Raw genomic sequence first — 19,027 nt, 5'->3', positions numbered from 1 at the left:
GGGCTAACTTTCGGTGTACAACCGACAAAAGTAAAGTAAATTCCATTTTTAGGCCTGGTGTTCCTTCCAAGCTTGTTATCGTGGTGAGGGGCAACGAAGCAAAGGTGACAATACTTCCAGGTTAGCGACGTTCAACTATTTCCTGCCATAGCTAACTAGCCGCATTTAAGCCGAGGCCATCACTGATCCTAACACTACTACTACTGGGAGTGGGCTATCTTTCGGTGTTTAAAAAATACCGTATTTATTCGAATATAAGGCGGTCACGATTATAAGGCGAGGGGGCAGTTGAAGGACCAAAGAAAAAGAAAAAAGTTTGCACACTAATATAAGGCGAAAGAAACGAAAGAAGGCAATTAAATTCCTTACCTTTCAGCGAAGCAGACACAAGTATTTGAACTATCTGCACACAAAGATATTTACCTATTCGGAGCGAGACGAAAGACAAACTTAGAAGCTGTTGTCTTCAGAAGTGGTAGCATCCGAATCATCCTTATCACTTTCGCACTCAAAGAGGTCAGTGTCTTCGGTGCCGTCAAGGGCATTGGAAATGCAGCACTTGCGGAACGATGCTGCAACCATAGCTTCGGGGATCGCTGCCCATGCGTCGACCACCCACTGGGCGAGCATAGACGGGGACGCCCGCTTTAGACGTCCCGACGGCGTGAGGGCCACAGTGTCAGACGCCATCCATTCATTGTACAGCCGTCTGACGTGTGCCTTAAAGGGCTTGTTAAGACAAACGTCAAGCGGCTGTAGTTGGCTTGTCATGCCCCCCGGGATGACGACCAGCTCCGTGCGTTCGTCCACCAGCTTCTTCTTCACACCCTCCGTGAGATGTCCGCGGAACGCGTCGAGGACCAGCATTGACCTCCGGGCGAGCAGTGCCCCTGGTCTTCGGCACCACACCGACTTAATCCAGTTCAGAAAAAGCTCTTCCGTCATCCACCCCTTCTCCTGGCAACGAATGTGGACGTTCTGCGGGAAGACCTCGTTCTTCGGAAAGGTCTTTCTCTTCAGGATGATGAAGGGGGGCAACTTCCGCCCATCGGCGGTGCAGGCTAACATAACGGTGATCCTAGCCTTCTCGTTGCCTGTAGTGCGCAGGCTCACTTGGCGATCACCTTTTTGGTGAATGGTCTGGGGCGACGGCATGTCAAAAAAAATCGGGGTTTCGTCGGCGTTGCCCATCTGCCCGAGTAGAAAGTCGTGGTCGCGTCGCAGGCCGATAACATATCTCTGAAAAGAGATTAGTTTCTCTTCGTAGTCCTCGGGCAACTTCTGCATCACGGAGGTCCGCCTTCGCAAGGAAAATCCGGCCCTCTTCATATATTTCTGCACCCAGCCCCGGCTAGCTTTGAACTTGAGAGCGGGGATGCCACGCTCTCTCGCGATTTCGCGCGCCTTCATCTGCACGATGTCGGAAGTAACAGCCAAACCGCGGCCTCTCCTCTCTTTGATGAACTGCGTCAGCACTTCTTCCACTTCGGGGAACGCTCCCTTTCGCGGGCCACGGAAAGCCTTTCTCGTCGCTGCGCAGGCGAACAGCGCAGTCTTCTGTTTGCGCCAACGACGCACGTTGTTCTCCGGAACACCAAACTTCCGACCCGCCGCGCAGTTTCCAGAAACCTCCGCCTCTGATACAACCTTCCTCTTGAAAGCTGCATCATAGTGGCAACGGTGACTCGCCATTGCGCTGGTAGCGTAAATAAGCGAGCACTGAAAAAATCCTGCCGTAGAGACTCGGCCACTCCAACAAAAAAATGCAAAATGGCGTCCCAACTTGTTTACAAACTTTGCGGCTACTACTGGCTTGGAAGCGGCTACTGCTGGCTCAGCTCGTTGATATGGTTGAAGGCGTCTGCAGCCATCGCGTCTCCTGCATCGCAGCTGCCTAAACTCGGTAGTTACTATCTGTAACTTGCGTTTGTGTAACATTTTGTATGTTTTATTCTTAAATCTCTGCGTTAGATTTGTAACAGTATTGTCGGGCTCTTTTGGAAGCTTGGAAATGGTTGAAAGGCGGAAACCGAAACTGTTACACCAAAATTGCCGTATTGCTGTACTGAGCTTCGAATATAAGGCGGGGTACGACTTTGAGACTAAGGATTTCGGAAAAAAACCTCGCCTTATATTCGAATAAATACGGTATAGCAAATGAAGCCAGAAATAGGGGGTGGACTACCTTTCGGGAGTGGGGCATCTCTCGGGATTTTACGGCGGTTCAATGGCGCACATAAAAGTCCACAGATTTTCACTGCAGAACGCGAAGAAGTGGCAGCGATGGCCATTATCGTGTGTACCATCACCGACAAAACGAAAACGACGAGGCACGCTTCTTGTACGCACGACTGACAATACGACTTAGAAATTGGGTTTCACCCAAATGCCTCTAGTAACAGCTCTGGGGGTGGAAGTAATTTACTCGACAAAGGCAGGCGGCATGCACTCACGCGTGGTGTGTCCTCTCGGGGCAGGGGGAACTCCGTCGAGACGAGGGCGTTCACCTGGGGTAGACTCGCCAGCGTCTGCTTGGCGCAATGCGCCACAAACAGCGCCTCCATTGCTCTCTGGTTTCGATTGAGTGCCTTCTCTTCTGCCGTCTCCGCCTGCAACATCCCCATAAAGTTCAGTCAGTATTTTCCCCTAGAATTTTGGCATAACTAAAGTTTTCTATGAAAGCTGATTCCTTGTCAAAGTCAATCGCCTAAATAATGTGCAGGCCCAACTGTTACAAATACTCTTGTGTTCCTAGTACTATCCACAATTGGAATTTGTCACCTGAACCAATTGCCTCTTTGAATTGTACGCCACTGTTTTTAGCCCCAATAAATGAATCGTCAGAGTTTTAATCTTTCAGGCCTTGGCGCACCCTTAAAAGAATACTTTTCTGCTCGGTGTGTGTTCCTGACCCATACATGTTTTTTCTTTAATTTACTGCTGCGCTACCACACCCTATGTGTGCTTTATCGTGAACCCTGAAAAATTTATCTTTCCTACCTTGGCTGCTTAACAGTAATTAAGCGACGCTCATTCACTGGCTCCAACGCACTCACCTTCTCTTCGACGCAAGGATTCGCCTTGCAGACGCCAGCCAGAGCGCCGACAAGGTTCTCCTTCTCAGCCGCCTTCTCCATCCTTGCCTTCTCCTTGGAAGCCGCAGTGGCGGCAATAACGACACGCGTCGTTGACTTCGTTGGCAACGTCTGATCGATGGGCGGCGACGTTTCTGTGGCAGGCACCGTGGCGGGGGGTGGAGGTGTCGCAGGAGTGGATGCACACTGCGGCGTCGTCGCCCCCTTGGCACCGGAGGCCTGCTTCAGCTCCTGCAGCCTGAGCCTCATGGCTTCCTCCAGCTTCTGCAGCCGGATCTTCTCGGCCAAATAAGCGGCGTCCGTGCGCCTCAATCGCGCCGCGTTGTCTGTTTCGGATGGCGCCATTACGCGTGCTCGCTTCTGGATCTGCAATTGGACGAGAGACGAGACGACTTTGGCGGATCAACTTGAACGCGCAACTCTGGTCCGGACTCGGAGAGGGGAATCCTCGCGCCGTGAGAGGGCGCTTGCTCTGCATTATAGAACCGCATTTTCCGAGCTATAGCCCGCAGCCGGTGTACAGTCTGCAGCTGGTGTATAGTCCGCAAGAGCAAATTTGGGGTCAAAAATAAAGGTTTTCGCTTAGACAGTCCGCCGCACCAGGTGCTTAGTTGACGCGAAAGTCTTCTCGAGAACAGCACACCTAGACAAGTGTCTGCCTTCGTAGTTCGCAAAGCTTGTATTACATAACTATCATCATTAACATACTCTTCACTTCACAAAAGCCGTCACGTCTCGCCATAACGAACAATCTTCAAAGACAAAATTCCCGTCTTGTCCGCACACGTGGATCGACCGCAGAGCCTAAAATGTCAACTTTGAAACATGTAAAGCTGCGGACTATAGCCCAGAAAATATGGTAACCGATCGGTTAGAGGCCCGCTGACACACTTGCGTCTGCTTACGACCGAGTTCCCGGGATCTCTTACGACGAGAGGATGCACTTGCACGCTGGCGCCGTCTATGAGGCGACCCTGGAACCACACTTCGCTAGCGCGAAGGTTTTGCGGGATCAAAGGTACATACTATTCGTGAGAAATGGTCGTTTGTAACATTGTCGGAAGTCTCTCAAGCCAAGAAAGAACAACGCACGAAAAAAAATGGGAAATGTACGGAAATGCCAAGTGCTACACGACTACCAGACCATCTCTCGCTGCGAGAGAATTTAAGAGGTTTTAAGGCACGCGGTCGTAAGCAGTTGCAAGTATGCGAACCACACTCGGCATCTTATAATCGCTCTCCAGCCAATCAGATCGCAGCATTAGCCGACAAGATTGCCGAAGAACATATCGCAAAACAAGAAGTGTAAACGTAACGAACCACACGCCACGTTTCCAAAGCCGCCAACGATTATGGACGACGTTATCGTCGACCTCGACCACCCTTTGTCTTGGTTTTGACGGCGATAGACAGCCGCCCAGACCCGTTGTCGGCAATTGTGCTTACGGTTGATCGTTCCTTTTATAAGCGACACGTTTCCCGTATGTTTCCATAGGTATTGAACACGTTTCAAACGGTGGCCCGCTTCCGTAGCAGTTACGACGTCTCAACTGATGCGACCCATTTTAAAGTGTTTTCGCCGGGCTGCGATGAGCGGGCGATGCTCCATTGTTTGCCGGACGAGCCAGTTGGGATACGGCGCCGCGAGTTACATCCGTCGCCAACTTGGTTGGTAGCGACTGCGTCTGCTGTCAACTCAGGCAGGTTTCTCGGTCTGGTTTTTAACGAGAACTGTGCCCGGAAATTTCGCGAGGCGAAATCCACCGTCTGAGTGAGAATTCGGCAAAAGTTCCATCTTTCTACGTGCAGCAGCTGAAACGGTATGGGCTCCGACATGCTGGTGTGTCGCACCTGTTGGAACGAGCCGATGGATATCTTCCGCTTGGTGGGCGTTGCGGAGGTCGCGGGTGAGCTTAGCGCATCTGCGGTGGCCGGCACCTTGTAGTTGGCGCCGTACAGCGCCCTTCCGTGGTGCTGGCACTGGCGCTCCAGGTCCACAATGTGCTCCTTGCGCTTGTCCACCTCCCCCTGCAGTGCTTGCAGCTGTACAGCAGACACAACTTGTGAAACAGGGTGCCACAGACACCGACAGTTTAACCAACCACCTAAGGTCGAGGTTGCACTGTTAAGATGTAGTACGAAGAACGGTCTAGAGCCGTCTGAGGCGCGTTTCTAACTTGTACGATGGTTCCGTCACTTTGGTCGTACAAAAACTGTCTGCACACATCTCCGAAGCACACGGAAGTACAAAGAAAACACGCTTTGAACGTCCTCGAGCAGCGTCCGTGGACGATTCTGTTGTAGTCTTTGCGGCAAACAACACGTCCTCTCGGCGACCTACAGGCAGCGCGGTAGATGCGGGGCCTCACCTGCACGTTGGCCTTGCGTATGACGGTCACGTGACCGGCAACCACCTTCTCCAGGGTGGCCAGCTGCTCCTTGAGCTTCTGGATGCGCACCTGGGTGCCGCGCACCGCCGACTTCTTGGTCAGCACCTCTGTTCGGAGGGAGCCCATGCGCTTGTCCTCCAGCCGCAGTGCTTTCCTGCGGCGAGGCACGGGCGAAACCACGGTTGGCTTTCCGCTTCCGGAACCACACGGACGTCGGCAGGAACGTACGACCTGTTCTTGCAATTCGTCCGCACGCCCGAGACGTGGTCGTTCGGGATTTTAACGCAGAATGCATTATGTGGCTGCCACCCAGCTCTTTTCCGCTTTCGCCCTAGTGAAACGAAATAAAACGCAAGTGCCAGCTGAACGTACCCGCAGCGCTCATCTCCTCGCCAATTGGACGCAAGTGCCAGCCAATGTCTCGCTCGAAGAGAATTTTAGTTACTCCCAAGGGTCACGTCGTGGGATCAAAATGTAGAGCAGCACCAACGATGCGCTCTATTAGCCGTAGCCGCCCGCATGTGAGCAACTACGGGCGGAACGTGATCTTGGCTCTACGAGGAGCACCGCTCCCACATGGGACAGAGAAGGACCGTTTTCAAATGGCGCCCTTTCTGAACAAACTTTGTTTTCACAAAAAACAAAAAAACACCATAGAGTCGCTTTCAACCACGGGCAATGTACGTCCAAGGTTCCACCGGTCCTGCTGCTTCCATCCATTCGGTAAGTCGGTAGTATAGCGAACAACACCGAACGAATGCGCCGCGAAAGGGCACCGGGCATTTTAGGAAGCTTGTCAATTGACCTCGATCTAGCAACGTTCGAAGCTACCGCAGACCCGAAAACTCCGGTGCAGCAATTGCATCTAGCTCGACGCTGCGTCACGTTCTGAGTTGCCACCGCCTTTACCATGATGATGAGGGAAAGGGGGAATTTTTTTGGAAATGGTCCAGTGTTCTGGGCGGCCACCTCAAAGTGGTGCCTGCCAATGCTCACCGTTCAGCGTGCAGGGTGTTCTCGAGCGCCCGCAGCGAGCGCAGCATGGCAGCCTGCTGCTTCAGCTTGCGCTGCTTGTTCAGCTGCTGGCGCTCGGCGGCCGAGATCTTCACGGTGGGAGCGGTGGCGCTGCGCAGCTCCCGGCGTGCAATCTCCGCCTTCAGCCGGCGGTACTCCAGCTGCTGAGCCTGCGACAGCTTCAGCACCGACGCAGGTGTCAGTGTGACTGCGGGCGGCGCTGGCTCTTCCGGCGGTGGTCCCTGCAAGATGATGAAGGGAGGAGATAAAAAACTAAGTTACTGGTGTGCGACTAAAGCCGCAGTTTCCCGGAGCTATCCCATTTATGTCGGTTATCCTAATTATTTGTTTAAGTACATAAAAAAAAAGAGTCTTGGGCATTAGCCTTGTGGCAAGATTTATCCACATATTTTCTGGGCACCTTAGAACTATCATCTGCTGTAATGAAGATCTAATCAACTTAGATAAAAACTTAAGACAGACACTGGCAGCAATCAGCGAGATTATTTTTAACCAACGAGTGCCATACTCGTCCCCAAAATCAACACCTTAAAGCAGTGGTTCTCAAATGGGGGTCCGCGAAGCCACTTCTGGGGTCCGCAAGACCCTCAACAAAACTTTCTTTTTTTTTTTAGTTGGCACGTTTTGATGAACTCACCAAAATGAAGTGATGTGGCACCTTTGTTTTATGTTTTTCTGCTACGTAGCAATAAAAGGCACCTGTTTCATGCTCCAGATCTGTTAACTTACTAACGTGCCGCCCCCGCCGGCTGGAAGGGATCCCCCATCACTGCCAGCGGTTCGCAAGGGGTCCCTGACACATCCATGGCTGAGAACCACTGCCTTAAAGTGAGGGTTCCCCATCTTTTCTATCCCAAGAAACCTCTACCGATTTCGACATATTGCAACAAAGTGGTAAACATGCCGACAGACCTTGTAAACAATAATTTACATACTGGAGAGTGTTTGACATAAAATCTGCTAAAATGGTGCTAAAACTAGAAAAATGCTGTACTTAGGGCAAGGATGATCAAGGACGGGCTCGACGATGCTCTGGGAAACCCAGTTTAAGAACCCGTGCCTTAGTGGCTTTGCATTCCCCTATGCATTCTAACTTGAAAAGTGTCTCTCGGGGGGCCTCGATGCCACAACTTTTTCGAAATCTACGTCTCTCGGCCGATTCCCAAAGGAAGCCGTCTCCTGGCGAAACATTGTCTGCCACTCCAAAACTTCGAGAAAGTTCCCGCCAAGCTCTCGTCACCGGTTTTTGGCGCATGTCTGCATCTTGTTTGGACTACCCAAGCGAGCCAGAGGCTTCGTGACCCAGTTTCTCCCGAGGTTGCGGAAAGAGCGCAGAGGGAAGTACCTGGGCCTTCATCCGAGCTTCTTTGAGGAGCTGGTCCAGGCCCAGGGAGAAGCTGGCTTCACTGGGCAACAGGGCGTCCTCATCCTCACTCTCTTCCTCCTCCGTCGTGTCGTCCGCAGCCAGGTTGATCACCACCGGCGCCGCCTGGTAGACAGAAGGCAGGCAAACGAGCGGTGCCCCGCGTCACCTTAAAGCTGCACGCGCCTTGGCACTCCGACGGGCTAGCTCACGATTCGGCGTGTCGTAGGCCCATGTGCAGGCAGAAATTAAGAGAGAGGAAGAGACTAGAGTGTGCGGGGATGTTGGAACACCGAACTCTTGTTTGAACGATTAGTTCAAACATGTTAGAATGCAAAACATGTCGAACATGTTAGAATGCAAAACTCTGGCATTTAGCGGGTGGTGTTCCAACGCCACCCGCTGGATGCACGCCGGATGTTCGTGTTGAAATGTGCTCGAACAATGCAAAGGAGACGAAAGCTGAGTTTTCCTCCACTGTCCTCATCGAATGCATTAGAATGTGGAACTCTGGCATCCAGCGGACGGCGTTCGCACGGTGCAGTGGAGACAAATCTAGCTTTCCGTCTGCCCACTAATAATTTCAACCAGAGCTTGGTGTTCCAACGTCCCCAGATGCTCTCGTCTCCTCCTCTCTTTCAGTCTTTGTCTGAATAAACACTGAATTTTAACGTCGAATATGTTCGAGGGCTGGGATATCTGAAGAAAGCGTGATGCGACGCCACGAATCACCACCACACACCTGCTGAATTTAGCAGACGGTATTTACGCGACGTCATCGACTCGACGGTGGTTGCACGATCTGACATCGCATGACCAAACCATGTCACGTGATGTCAAGACGTCGCATGACACCAGGGTGTCATGTGACGTCAGCGTCATATGACATTACATCACAAGACACCACAATGTAATGTGAAGTCGCATGACACCACAAAATTCATTGGGCTAAATTTCTCCGTGTCAGCTCAACTAAAAGCAAACTGCACGTTCCACATCCCCAGCTTCATACATAAGGCTAAAATACATTAACTTTTAGGTTTAGAGTGAAAGTAATGAAGCGCCCCATAGAAAGTTCCAGGAAGTCTCACTGAAAATGCTTCCACAGCAGTGGCCATTAAATTTACTCAACCGCAAACATTCAATCGATTAACTACACCTCCGACGCAAGGGATCCGGCAACGCGTTCGTCCCATTCGCAGGGTCTTGCTCTGGCAAACTATCTCCCTAAAGTTTCGCGAGTGAAGCAGCCTGCTCGAAATTCATGAGAGGCTAAGCTCGCAAACACACAGCCGTCTGCGGCACGTTAAGGAAAAGGACCGTCAAAGTGTCCGGGACGTACCCTCCTGGTGTCCCCAAACGGTGAGTCTGTCCTCTTTGCGGGGGCCCTCTGCATGACCCTGACCTTGGGAGACTCCACGACAGGGGGCGTGGCGCCCGCCGAGGGTGGCACGGGCGTGGCGGGACTCCCCGGCTGCGTGGAGCCCTCCAGCCGGGGCTGTCGCGAGACAACGCAAACAGAGGTCTTTGAGAATGAAGCTTTCAACATGAAACGTTCCTTGGTAATGTGTTCGGCCTTTCGCGAAGCCCAAAACTGAAGCCTGGATAAGAGCGTGGCTGCGAGGCTCGACACTGATTGGTTGAGGGGTGGGAGGAGGAGGAGGGAGATGCTTGACGCCGATTGGTTTACGGGGAAGTCATGTGACCAGCAGTGAAGTGAGGGGGAGAGGTAGGCGAGGAAGAGTGGGTTAGAAGGTTCGTGGGGCAAAACGAAAAGTAGCCCTTTGCGTTACAATCGTGGTTGAGCTAGAATCGACTAAGCACGACACTTCCAAACGTAATGAGATTACTTTTGTAATTGCTTCCTAATAAATGTATACCAATGATTACAGAATTACTCCAAATAGTAACTTATTACAGGTTATCTGATCACTCGTAATGATTACCGTACATGTCTGCTTTCACCTGAAGGCCGCTTCAAACATTTGCGTTGGAGTCTGATAGACTGCATCGCAGCTGCTTCTGACCACTTACGAGGGAACACGCTTGTGCCACCTATCGATTGAAACCTTTCCGATATGCGTATAATTAGACCAAAGGTTCCACGCAACTTGCAAGCTCAAATCTACGTGCTGTTTGTGAGAAATGGTTCGCATTAATATTGTGAGAACATTTTAAGCACGTGAGGAAGGAATGACGCACAAAATAGGTGCAGATCCGAGGTGCTCCACAGCTACCCGACAAGTGGCCCCGGTGTGTTTTCTCACCACAAACAGTCGTGACCGGTTGTGACGCGGTCGATCGAGCTCGACTGCAAATGTGCAAGCCGGCCTAGGATGGAGCGCACATGGGTAACGCAAACTTTTTGTTCAAGCGAAATCGACTCGAGCAAGCGCTAACGGCACGGTTCACTTGGACGGAGTGCAGAGACAGCAACGAGTCAACAAAGGTTGATTGCGCAAAACTAAAACCTGAATGCAAAAAGACGCGACGCAACGCAGTGCGTCGCATTTTTATGAGTGTGCATCGTGTTTTTTTTTTCTTTGTTTTTTTTTTCTTAGTTGGGCTTGGGTTTTGTTCGCCCCTTAGCCACCCCTGAGAATCTGAAAACTTTATGCCTATGGCTGAGGCAACTCTTGTGGCATCGACTTGTGACCAATTTCGGCGTCAAGCAAAAGGTAAGTTTTACCGTCCGTAATTTGGCAAACGGCGAAGGCTAGAGCCTCAGTGAATCAATCGAAATGTCGGAGGAAGACACCTCGACCTCACTAGCTGAGCGCAATGCTGTCGAAGCCACGGACGGGGAAGCGAGGAAAACAGCTTTAGTTCAAATTTTGAGTGACAAACACCCCAGAGGGGAGTTCCTCCTTCCCCTCTCCTCCAACTGTTCGGGTTACACTCTCGCCCCTCTACCTTTGTCACGGGCTTCACTTCCATTGTTCCAATTGGCTCAAGGGGGGGGATGGGGGCATAGCACTCGCTTTTTGGCAAGCAACGAAGAAACAAGGTATAGATTGCAAACCCGTCCAAGGAGCGCTCGTTTTAACCCTTTGGATACACAGTCATCCCACCTAAGCTCAAGAGCACAAGTCCTTGTGATCGGAGAAGTATCCCTCTTGCAAGCAGAACTGCAATAGGCTCGCGATAATTCAAACTCTGATATGTCATACTTCTGGTTAATTCAAAGAAATTTAAAAATTTTGGTAGTCCCACTATGTTTTCTAATGACTTCATAATCCGCATAATTTGGACTGCGTTTTCGCATTACTCATACTTTTTGTTCTTGTGGCCCCGTTGAGTGTGCTTCTTTTTGAGCAAATGCGCACTGCAGAGAGGCAACACCCACGGAGCTTGCTTCCATGGGTGTCGCTTCTCTGCAGTGCACCGGTGCTCGGTGACAAGCGCACTCAACGGGGCTTGAGCAGGGCACCATGGGCTATCAAAACGCCTGCACCACACAGAAATTTCCATAGCAACTTGCGTGGATGCTGTGACGTTGCGACATGGCATAGGTCCAGATCACAGCGTCCACGTGAGTTGCTATTAAAACTGCCGGTGGTGCCCGCTTTTATCGCTCATATGTTCCCTGCTTAATAGTCCACATTAGACAACTTCTTAGCACGATGAACAAAATTCTGTTTTGAGTTGTCATGTGCTGTCTAAACAGACCACAATAAGCAACATTCTTGAGGGATAAATAAATTTACGTTATACACTTTGCAAATGTTTCGTGCGTGGCATACCTGCTTATGATCAGTAGGTCTATGTGGAAGAAATCATAAAATATCTGCTTTGTGTGTGTAGCCATCATATGGTAAATCACAATTTTAAGTTGCACCATATTTAGATGGATTTCTCATAATCCAAACAAAATTTGTGGCTTCTTAGAGTTTGAATTAATGAGAGTCTATCATACACTTTGTTTTCTTACAAAACAACTAAAGCTGTCACAGGAATGAAATCTTCCCGCTGCATCTATTCGAGACGACGAAACAAACGGGAAAACAGACCTCGGTGGTCGGTGCCTTCGTCACTCGGTTCCGCATGACCGCCTGCAACAGCTGCTCCCTGAGGGCAGCTTCGTCTTCGTCTTCGCTTCCGTCCGGGACTTCTGATTGGCCGAACGGGAAAGACACACAGTGAGATCCCACTCCTCCCTTGCACTGACCCGAACATTAGTACAATAACAACGACACGGGCTGGTCACGTCAACATCAGCTAATTGGCAAGATTAGAACCGCCAAACAAGTTACGCCTCGAGTGTTGGCACTCCGTTCCCCGATTCTCTTGTGGGTGCCACCATTTTGGCGCCTAGTGCTGAGCGGGCTGCTTTAACATATCCAGAGGCCGAAAAACCGTTTTCTGTGATTTCAAATAAAGCTTCAGCTGGTCGGCAACAATGATTCTAGGAGGCAAGATGGCAAAGGTGACTTTACTCGGAAGCGTAGCTCATTATGTGGCTCTAGGTAAGATCAGAAAGGCTAGAGAGAGATCCCCGAGTTGGCGGAGTTTCAGCTACACAGGTGAGGTTGCCTTACAAGGCGACTTTTTGCCATCTTCATGCATAAAGGCCGCTTTCCTGCACTCGCGACTCCCTACAATCGTGGGGCTGCAAACTGCTCTCTGGCCTCTCCGGTTGTAGGCAGCCACAAGTGTGTGTGAGCCAGACTCAAGAAATGACTAACGCAACGACAAAAGTTAAATGAAAGGCATAAAGGCGACCGAAATTCAAGATACATAATTCAAGTATGCATAACTGTTCACGCAGCTAGACCACTGGGCCAAACAAGCTCCACTCGGGAAGCTTGCACCTTGCCAGAAACGAACCAGCAAGCAACAACAAGACGGCAAGGATTCGTTGACCGAGCTTCTGCTGAAGCTTTGCTCCGGGTCTTGTGCAAAGCCACCACACTCCGTTTCAAGTTAGGCCCACTTGCAGCCGACGCCACAATCAGAAGGAGCCAATCGGGCAGCACCAAAAGTGCATCTTGATCTAATCGTGCGCAATAAATGCAACATGATCCCAGCGTTTTTTGCTCGCGATTGGTTTTGCTGACGATGGCAAGTGCAGAGAGACGATGAGCACCATGGCAATGCGCTCTTGGCACCGCTCGAATAACTCTGTTAGATTGTAGCACTGACTGCAGTCGGATTTGACGAGCGACGGAGTGCGGCCTTCCCTCATGGCCGTGATTCAGGCTACAGGCTCTAAGCGTTCTGAAAAGTTCGACATCAGAGCGTCGAGCCCAATCTCGCCATTAAAAACGAGATCGGAGATGGCGACACGCCAGTCTTTTTGCGGTTTGGTGCAGGAACCGGAAAGTGCCATTGGACGTGCAAGGGCCAATCGCGAGCGACGTTTCCTGCACGCGTTCAAAAATCGGTCCGTTGTTGGCCGACCCGCTCACTGCGTGAGAAGCAACCGGTTTCCGTGCCGAATCATAAAAAAACGGGCGCGTCGTGATCCCCGACCCTGTTTCCACCGGGGAAATCGGTTGCGTATCGATCTAATCTCGAATTATTTAGAATGCCTAGAGGAGGTAGAGTGAGTGATGACCATAAATAGATGATCTCAGAAACCCCTTTAATGCCCCTTTAAGAGCTGACCCTATAGATGCTACGCATTTAAACCATAATTTCAAAGAAGGTAGCCAACCTAGAGTGGGCGTCTCGGTAGCATCGTCACTGTCCACTTCCATTTCAACCGGCTCATAGTTGTCGCCGCTCACAAAGTCCGGCAGTGGGATGCTCTGCACGGTGAGAGAAACGAGCAATTAGTCAGAGTAAAGAACACCCGTCGCAAAACCCCTGTCACCTTAAACTTAATCACTGTCATAAAAAAAAAAGGAAACAAGCATAGCGCTTTAGTTACATTCTTTTGTATCGGCCAATTCCGGAAATTAAGAATCGAAGCATTCTCTCGAGTCAGAGCAAGCTTTGAAAATATAGCCTTCTTGACTAGATGCGCTTATTTATTGGAATGCGATGCAAAATTTCTTGGAAACAAAGGCAACCTGCCTGCTCTTGCAAAGAATGCAGGGAGGGAGGCAATTAGTGCTATTCACGGTTTCCGCCGAGCGACTGTGGAAGCGGACTACTCGGACTCTAAACAGCCTCTCGCAATGGAACTACGAATGTGACATCGACATGCTTGGGACCTTGGTGCACACAACATTTCCAAGTGCCAATGCGGTATGGGGATCCGTGGCCGAGCGTGTTGGCCCATTGCAGCTCGGAGTGCGTGGAGCGAGTTTGCGCTGCAAAATCCAGAGAATCCTGGGTTCAATACCCATCCCTACCCCTCGTCCGTTCATGCACCGTGGGGCGCATGAACATAAGCGTTCAGAACAAAACAGCCAGATGTCCATTTCATTCTGAAAGCTTTGTTTACGCACCCCACGGTGTGTGAACGCGACACCAATACAAAACGACTTTGCCGTGGCATGTCGCAGTTATCCTTGTGACTGTACTCTGGATTAACACAGGACTCCTCATTTCTTACCGGAAGCATGTGAAAGCATATCTCCCGGAACAAGCTCTTGGCATTTTGCTATTGGCCATTTCTTTGTATTTTGACAGAAAGCGTGTGCAGTCGGCACCAGATACTACAAAGAATGGCATCGCCCTAAACAGAGGGATATTGAGGCAACCTAGTCAAAGCTGTGGCGAGCTTAGTGGCGACATGCCCACTTTGCAGATGACGAACCCAGGACCGATTCCCGGGGGCAAAGGGCAATCTTTTTCGAGAATTTCGCAACGGCGACGACGAACACCCTACACCCTAATACACCAACTACAACATAAAAAACCACAACGAAGGACGTCATTTCCAGTGGAGGGAAGAGGCTATAACAGCTATCGCCATGAAAAGATTACACAAGCTAGATCACACTGACAAAGACTGGACAAGACGTATTGTGCTGTGATTGAGCTGGGTGCATGCCATATGTGTGAGATGCCATATGTGATGTCAAACAATGTTATAGTGCCACATTATATCATGATGCCATGTGGCCTCAAGAAGTCACACGACAGTGATGGCACTGCATCACATGTCATGTCATTACGTCTTGTGACGCCGTAACATCAGTCGCATGGCATCAGCATTGCATAACATCATGCAACATTTTGGCAATACCCCGTCGTGCGACACCACAATACGACATAACAGACCCTCGTGACGCCTTTCTCGCAGAATTCGAAAGATAACGCACATTCCTCATTAACAAATAAATTCACAGACTAAACTACCGTTCCAAAAAAGGCCGTGCCCGCACAGAAGAAACACCAGAAGCACAGTCAAAGCCGACCTTACCTCGAGGGGGAGAGTGGTGCTGTCGCAGGACGACTCCGCCGCATCCACGATGGCCACCTCCGGCGAATCCGCGGGGGTCGCCTCGACGTCCCCTTCCGCCGTCTGCTCCTCCTCGGGAACCCCCGCCTTCGTCTGCTCGTCGACCGCAGATGCAGCCACAATCACGGTGGCGCCGTCGGAGGAAGACTGGGCAAAGGCGGCCCGCTTGCGCTTGAGCATGCGGTTGTATTCCCGCTTGAGTGACTTGAACGCCTCCCAGTTGTCGTAGCAGGGGTGCCGCTTCCACTTGTGATACGCCCGGTCCTTGCGCCGCATCTGCTGCGTCAGCTCCCGGTCGTACCAGGGTGCCTTCTGGCCCTTCTTCAGCTGCACGACGCGGAGAAAGGTGCGGCTTTGAACAACTTTGCCGCGGCACGCTGCGCTCGAGTACTCTGCGCACCCCAGGGTCACTCTTGTCCGTCGCAACGTAACAACTACCACAATATCCCGAGTCATTGCCCACTCCACTTTTTGGGTAAATATCGATTTAAAAAAAAAAATGTGATCGCCTACCTTAAATATTCCTACGCAGACTCGACAATTCGTGAACATTCATCTTACCCAAATGACGCGACCGCGGACCTGACAGTTAGAGGACGTCCATGACAGCAAAACAAAGGAGGGAAAGACACTTTTTTGTTTACGCAGTTCCTCTTCGATTCATGCGACTCAGAAGTTGTAGTAGATATGTGCGAGAGGAAAATGACAGAGATAATAAAATGAAACTTTGTTTTGCTTAGAAAAAAGTCTGTACGGACAAAAAGAAACAAAGGCAGAGAAATAACACAAGAAGTAACCCATTCAGGGATCGCGAGGTCAGTGAACGCCCAATGTCCTGAAATGTGAAATTGAGTTACCAAAGTAAGTTCACCGTGAACCCACCCCTCTCCCGAAACGCCGCGACCGCGGTTGGTAAGGATGTGCAATATTTAAGACAAAGCCAGCGGGAAAATAAAGATTTGCTAGAATGCCGCACACAGACGTTTGTACAGCGTCCCATTTTGAGCTCCGTGTTTGTGGTGCCGTTCACGCCACGCAGCAAAGCCGCCTCAACCTGAGAACGCCTGCCCCCGAGAGATTGCCCATCCCGTTTTTCTGGCTAAATATCTGCAACATAAAAATTCAGAAACATCGCCCACCTCCCGATTCCCGTCAAATGTCACGCAATGTCCGACGGGAATTGCGTCAACCATGCCATTTGCTGTACCGGCACGTCTGACAGGCGTTTATAGCGGGTTCCCGCGTTTTTGTCCACGATCTGCGCACGCGATATCGGCTCTGGTAACATGCGACTTGTTCCCACGTGTATGTTGCACTGTGAAATGCGAATCTGCTGTGCCCGCAATCTGTGGTGTCCGTTTCCGTGACAAAGTTTTTAGCAGATTCCCGCGTTTTTGTTTGCGATCTGCGTGCGCATTCTTGATTCCACGTGAATTGGTCCCGCGTGTATATTGCATAGAAAAATATGATTCTGCTGCGTTCATGATCTGTTCCCGTAACATACATGTTTGTAGCAGATTCCTGCCTTTTTGTCCGCGATATTGGTTCCCATGACAGACAAGTTTGTAGCGGGTTTCCGCGTGTTTATTGCACCATAAAACTTGCATCTGCTGCGTCTGCAATTCGCGGTATTCATTCCCGTGAGATACGAGTTCTCGGTGGATTTCTGTGGGTCCTTAGCACCGTGAAACACGAATCTGCTGCGTCCGCAACCTGCGGTATCCTCTCCCATGACACAGGAGTTCGTAGCGAATTCTTGTGCGTTTATCGCATCGTGACACGCGAATTTGCGGTGTCCGCGATCTGCGGTATCAGTTCCCACATCACGTGGTTTATATAGCCGATTTTTGATAAATTTTTGCTGTGGCGTCCACAAAGATAGCCCACTAACTTGTGGTGGGCTATCACCATTTATCTCTTCATTTTGGGTGGGCATTCTTTCGGAACTTTACGGTAATTGAATTTTTAATTTTCTTTCTTAGCGAAGAGAACATAGCGGCGTTAGAAACGTGTTGTCGTGGAACAAACATTCACGCTATATGCCGATTGGCAGTGTTCATTGCACATATGTAAGCAACAGACTGCGATAATAAAACTTTTTTTTGTGAGCATTTCTTGCAAAAACAACGAAATTAATTCGAGTTTTTAGTTTAATGTACTGTATCTCTTGTGCAGCCGCACCATAAACATACAAAAAAATGGGCGTTCATTTTGCTTTTTCTAAACTTTTTGTGCTATCCCACAAAGACATGGCCCATCCCACTTTTTTTATGAATTTCAGGCGGCAAGGGGGGGGGGGGGGTTGATTTGGGATATTACGGTACACTGAATTTGTTATTTACGGGACAACTGGAAGCCGATATTTTGGCCAAAGAGGGAGTGGATGTAATGTTTATACGGAACTATAATTTCCAATAATATACGAGGACGTCACAGTGTCACTTAACATTGTGGTATCACACGACGCCATGCGACACCGCGAGATCCTGGGATCTGAAGGAAGGTCTCTGCCTCCGGTTCCCAGACAACGAAGCCACTACGGCACTCCATACGGACCGCCGTCCTTGGATTCTGCGATCTAGTAAAATTTTCTGCCACAGAAATCAAAGTGTCTTAGAGGTGAAAGTCGTCGAGGCATTCTTTTCCAAGACTGATTTGGAACAGTTCAAACACATACATTGTGTTTGGATGGAAAGCAGTTTCATAAGGCGACAGTCACAATAGACGATGTCGTCGAGGCACGTCCACACAGAACCGTTTGCTCACGTTGCGTTATGCTACGGGAGCTTGTACACGTCTGTCATAATTCCTCCTTTCTGTTTAGCTTTCGTTATATTAGGAGCTTACGTCTGCTTATGAAGCGAGTCACTGGGACGTCCATATTTTTTATGAAGTGTAACGAACAGTTCGAAAAGTAGTTTTGCATGTAACATACGAGGCACAACTGTCTCACCAACTCGTGATGTAACATAAAAAGAATTAAACGCACGGTCCCGTGTGAAAAGCCCTTCAGTCCTTAATTCTTGCTAATGGCATCTGCTTGGTCAGACTGCTAAGCCTCGCGTTCTTTGTGTGTTTGACAGTGTCCTATTCGTGTGGGCAGTCTCGAACGAGTTTCTGTCCACTCTGGCAAAGGATGTCAGCTCTCGACGCTGTTCCTTCGAAACGCCGCAAAAGCTATGAAGCACTAGAATTAAGGCGAATGTGGACGCCTCTCTAGTTCTTCCAGCAGGCTCATCGATCGATTTGATTGGTTCCCCTGTAGAGTCGACAGCATGCCTCTGTGGCTAAGTTTGTTTTTACAGAAAGCTCTCCTACAGCGCCACTTCAGCCACATCGCTGCACATGACCGATGTAGCCAGCAGTGTTGCCGATTTAGAGGTGTTCCCGCTAAATTTAGGAGTTTTCCGAGTTGTCTTGCGGGAGAAATGGCAGTCTAGCAATTGGCGGCATTTTTCGCAGTTTTCACGTCATGTTGGCGTGTTTTCTGGTGGTAGAAAATGTTCTCCAGTTTACATTTATTGATTGCACAAAGTTCAATTTCTGCAGTAAGTTAAGAGTCATGACGTCATTGTTTTTGCTTACTCTCGACAAAATTCTTTGTCAGTGCAAACAACACTTGCGACGCCGTCGAGATATAATGGGGGCAAACATTGAAACATGGTGTAAAAATGGTCGTTCTTGTCCCGTGCCTTAAAGGGCAACTCCGGATCATTTTACAGATTAAGACAACAATGCAATTCTGTTTAGTAACGCCTAAATAGACTACACGCCAGATATTTCGATCAAT

The 19,027-nt window shown here is 50.0% G+C and overlaps 1 protein-coding gene across 1 annotated transcript in view; it reads right to left on the bottom strand.

Annotated features, from left to right (window-relative positions):
• The window catches only part of LOC120837758 (zinc finger C3H1 domain-containing protein), an 86,324-nt gene that overhangs the window by 54,001 nt on the left and 13,296 nt on the right, over positions 1-19,027 (bottom strand). The window contains exons 7-16 of the mRNA XM_040207326.3: positions 15,199-15,564; positions 13,540-13,633; positions 11,894-11,994; positions 9,226-9,381; positions 7,866-8,009; positions 6,482-6,741; positions 5,465-5,639; positions 4,947-5,138; positions 3,057-3,461; positions 2,454-2,609 (exon numbers count right to left, since the gene is read on the bottom strand). Coding sequence (XP_040063260.1) covers positions 2,454-2,609; positions 3,057-3,461; positions 4,947-5,138; positions 5,465-5,639; positions 6,482-6,741; positions 7,866-8,009; positions 9,226-9,381; positions 11,894-11,994; positions 13,540-13,633; positions 15,199-15,564 — 2,049 coding nt within the window. The remainder of the gene's footprint in view (positions 1-2,453; positions 2,610-3,056; positions 3,462-4,946; positions 5,139-5,464; positions 5,640-6,481; positions 6,742-7,865; positions 8,010-9,225; positions 9,382-11,893; positions 11,995-13,539; positions 13,634-15,198; positions 15,565-19,027) is intronic.

This window comes from Ixodes scapularis, unplaced genomic scaffold (assembly GCF_016920785.2).
Source record: "Ixodes scapularis isolate PalLabHiFi unplaced genomic scaffold, ASM1692078v2 PGA_scaffold4__175_contigs__length_147842914, whole genome shotgun sequence".
In the NCBI taxonomy this organism is placed as follows: domain Eukaryota; kingdom Metazoa; phylum Arthropoda; class Arachnida; order Ixodida; family Ixodidae; genus Ixodes; species Ixodes scapularis.
The sequence above is the reverse complement of the archived record's forward strand: the minus strand, read 5'-3'. Positions and strand labels throughout refer to the sequence as shown.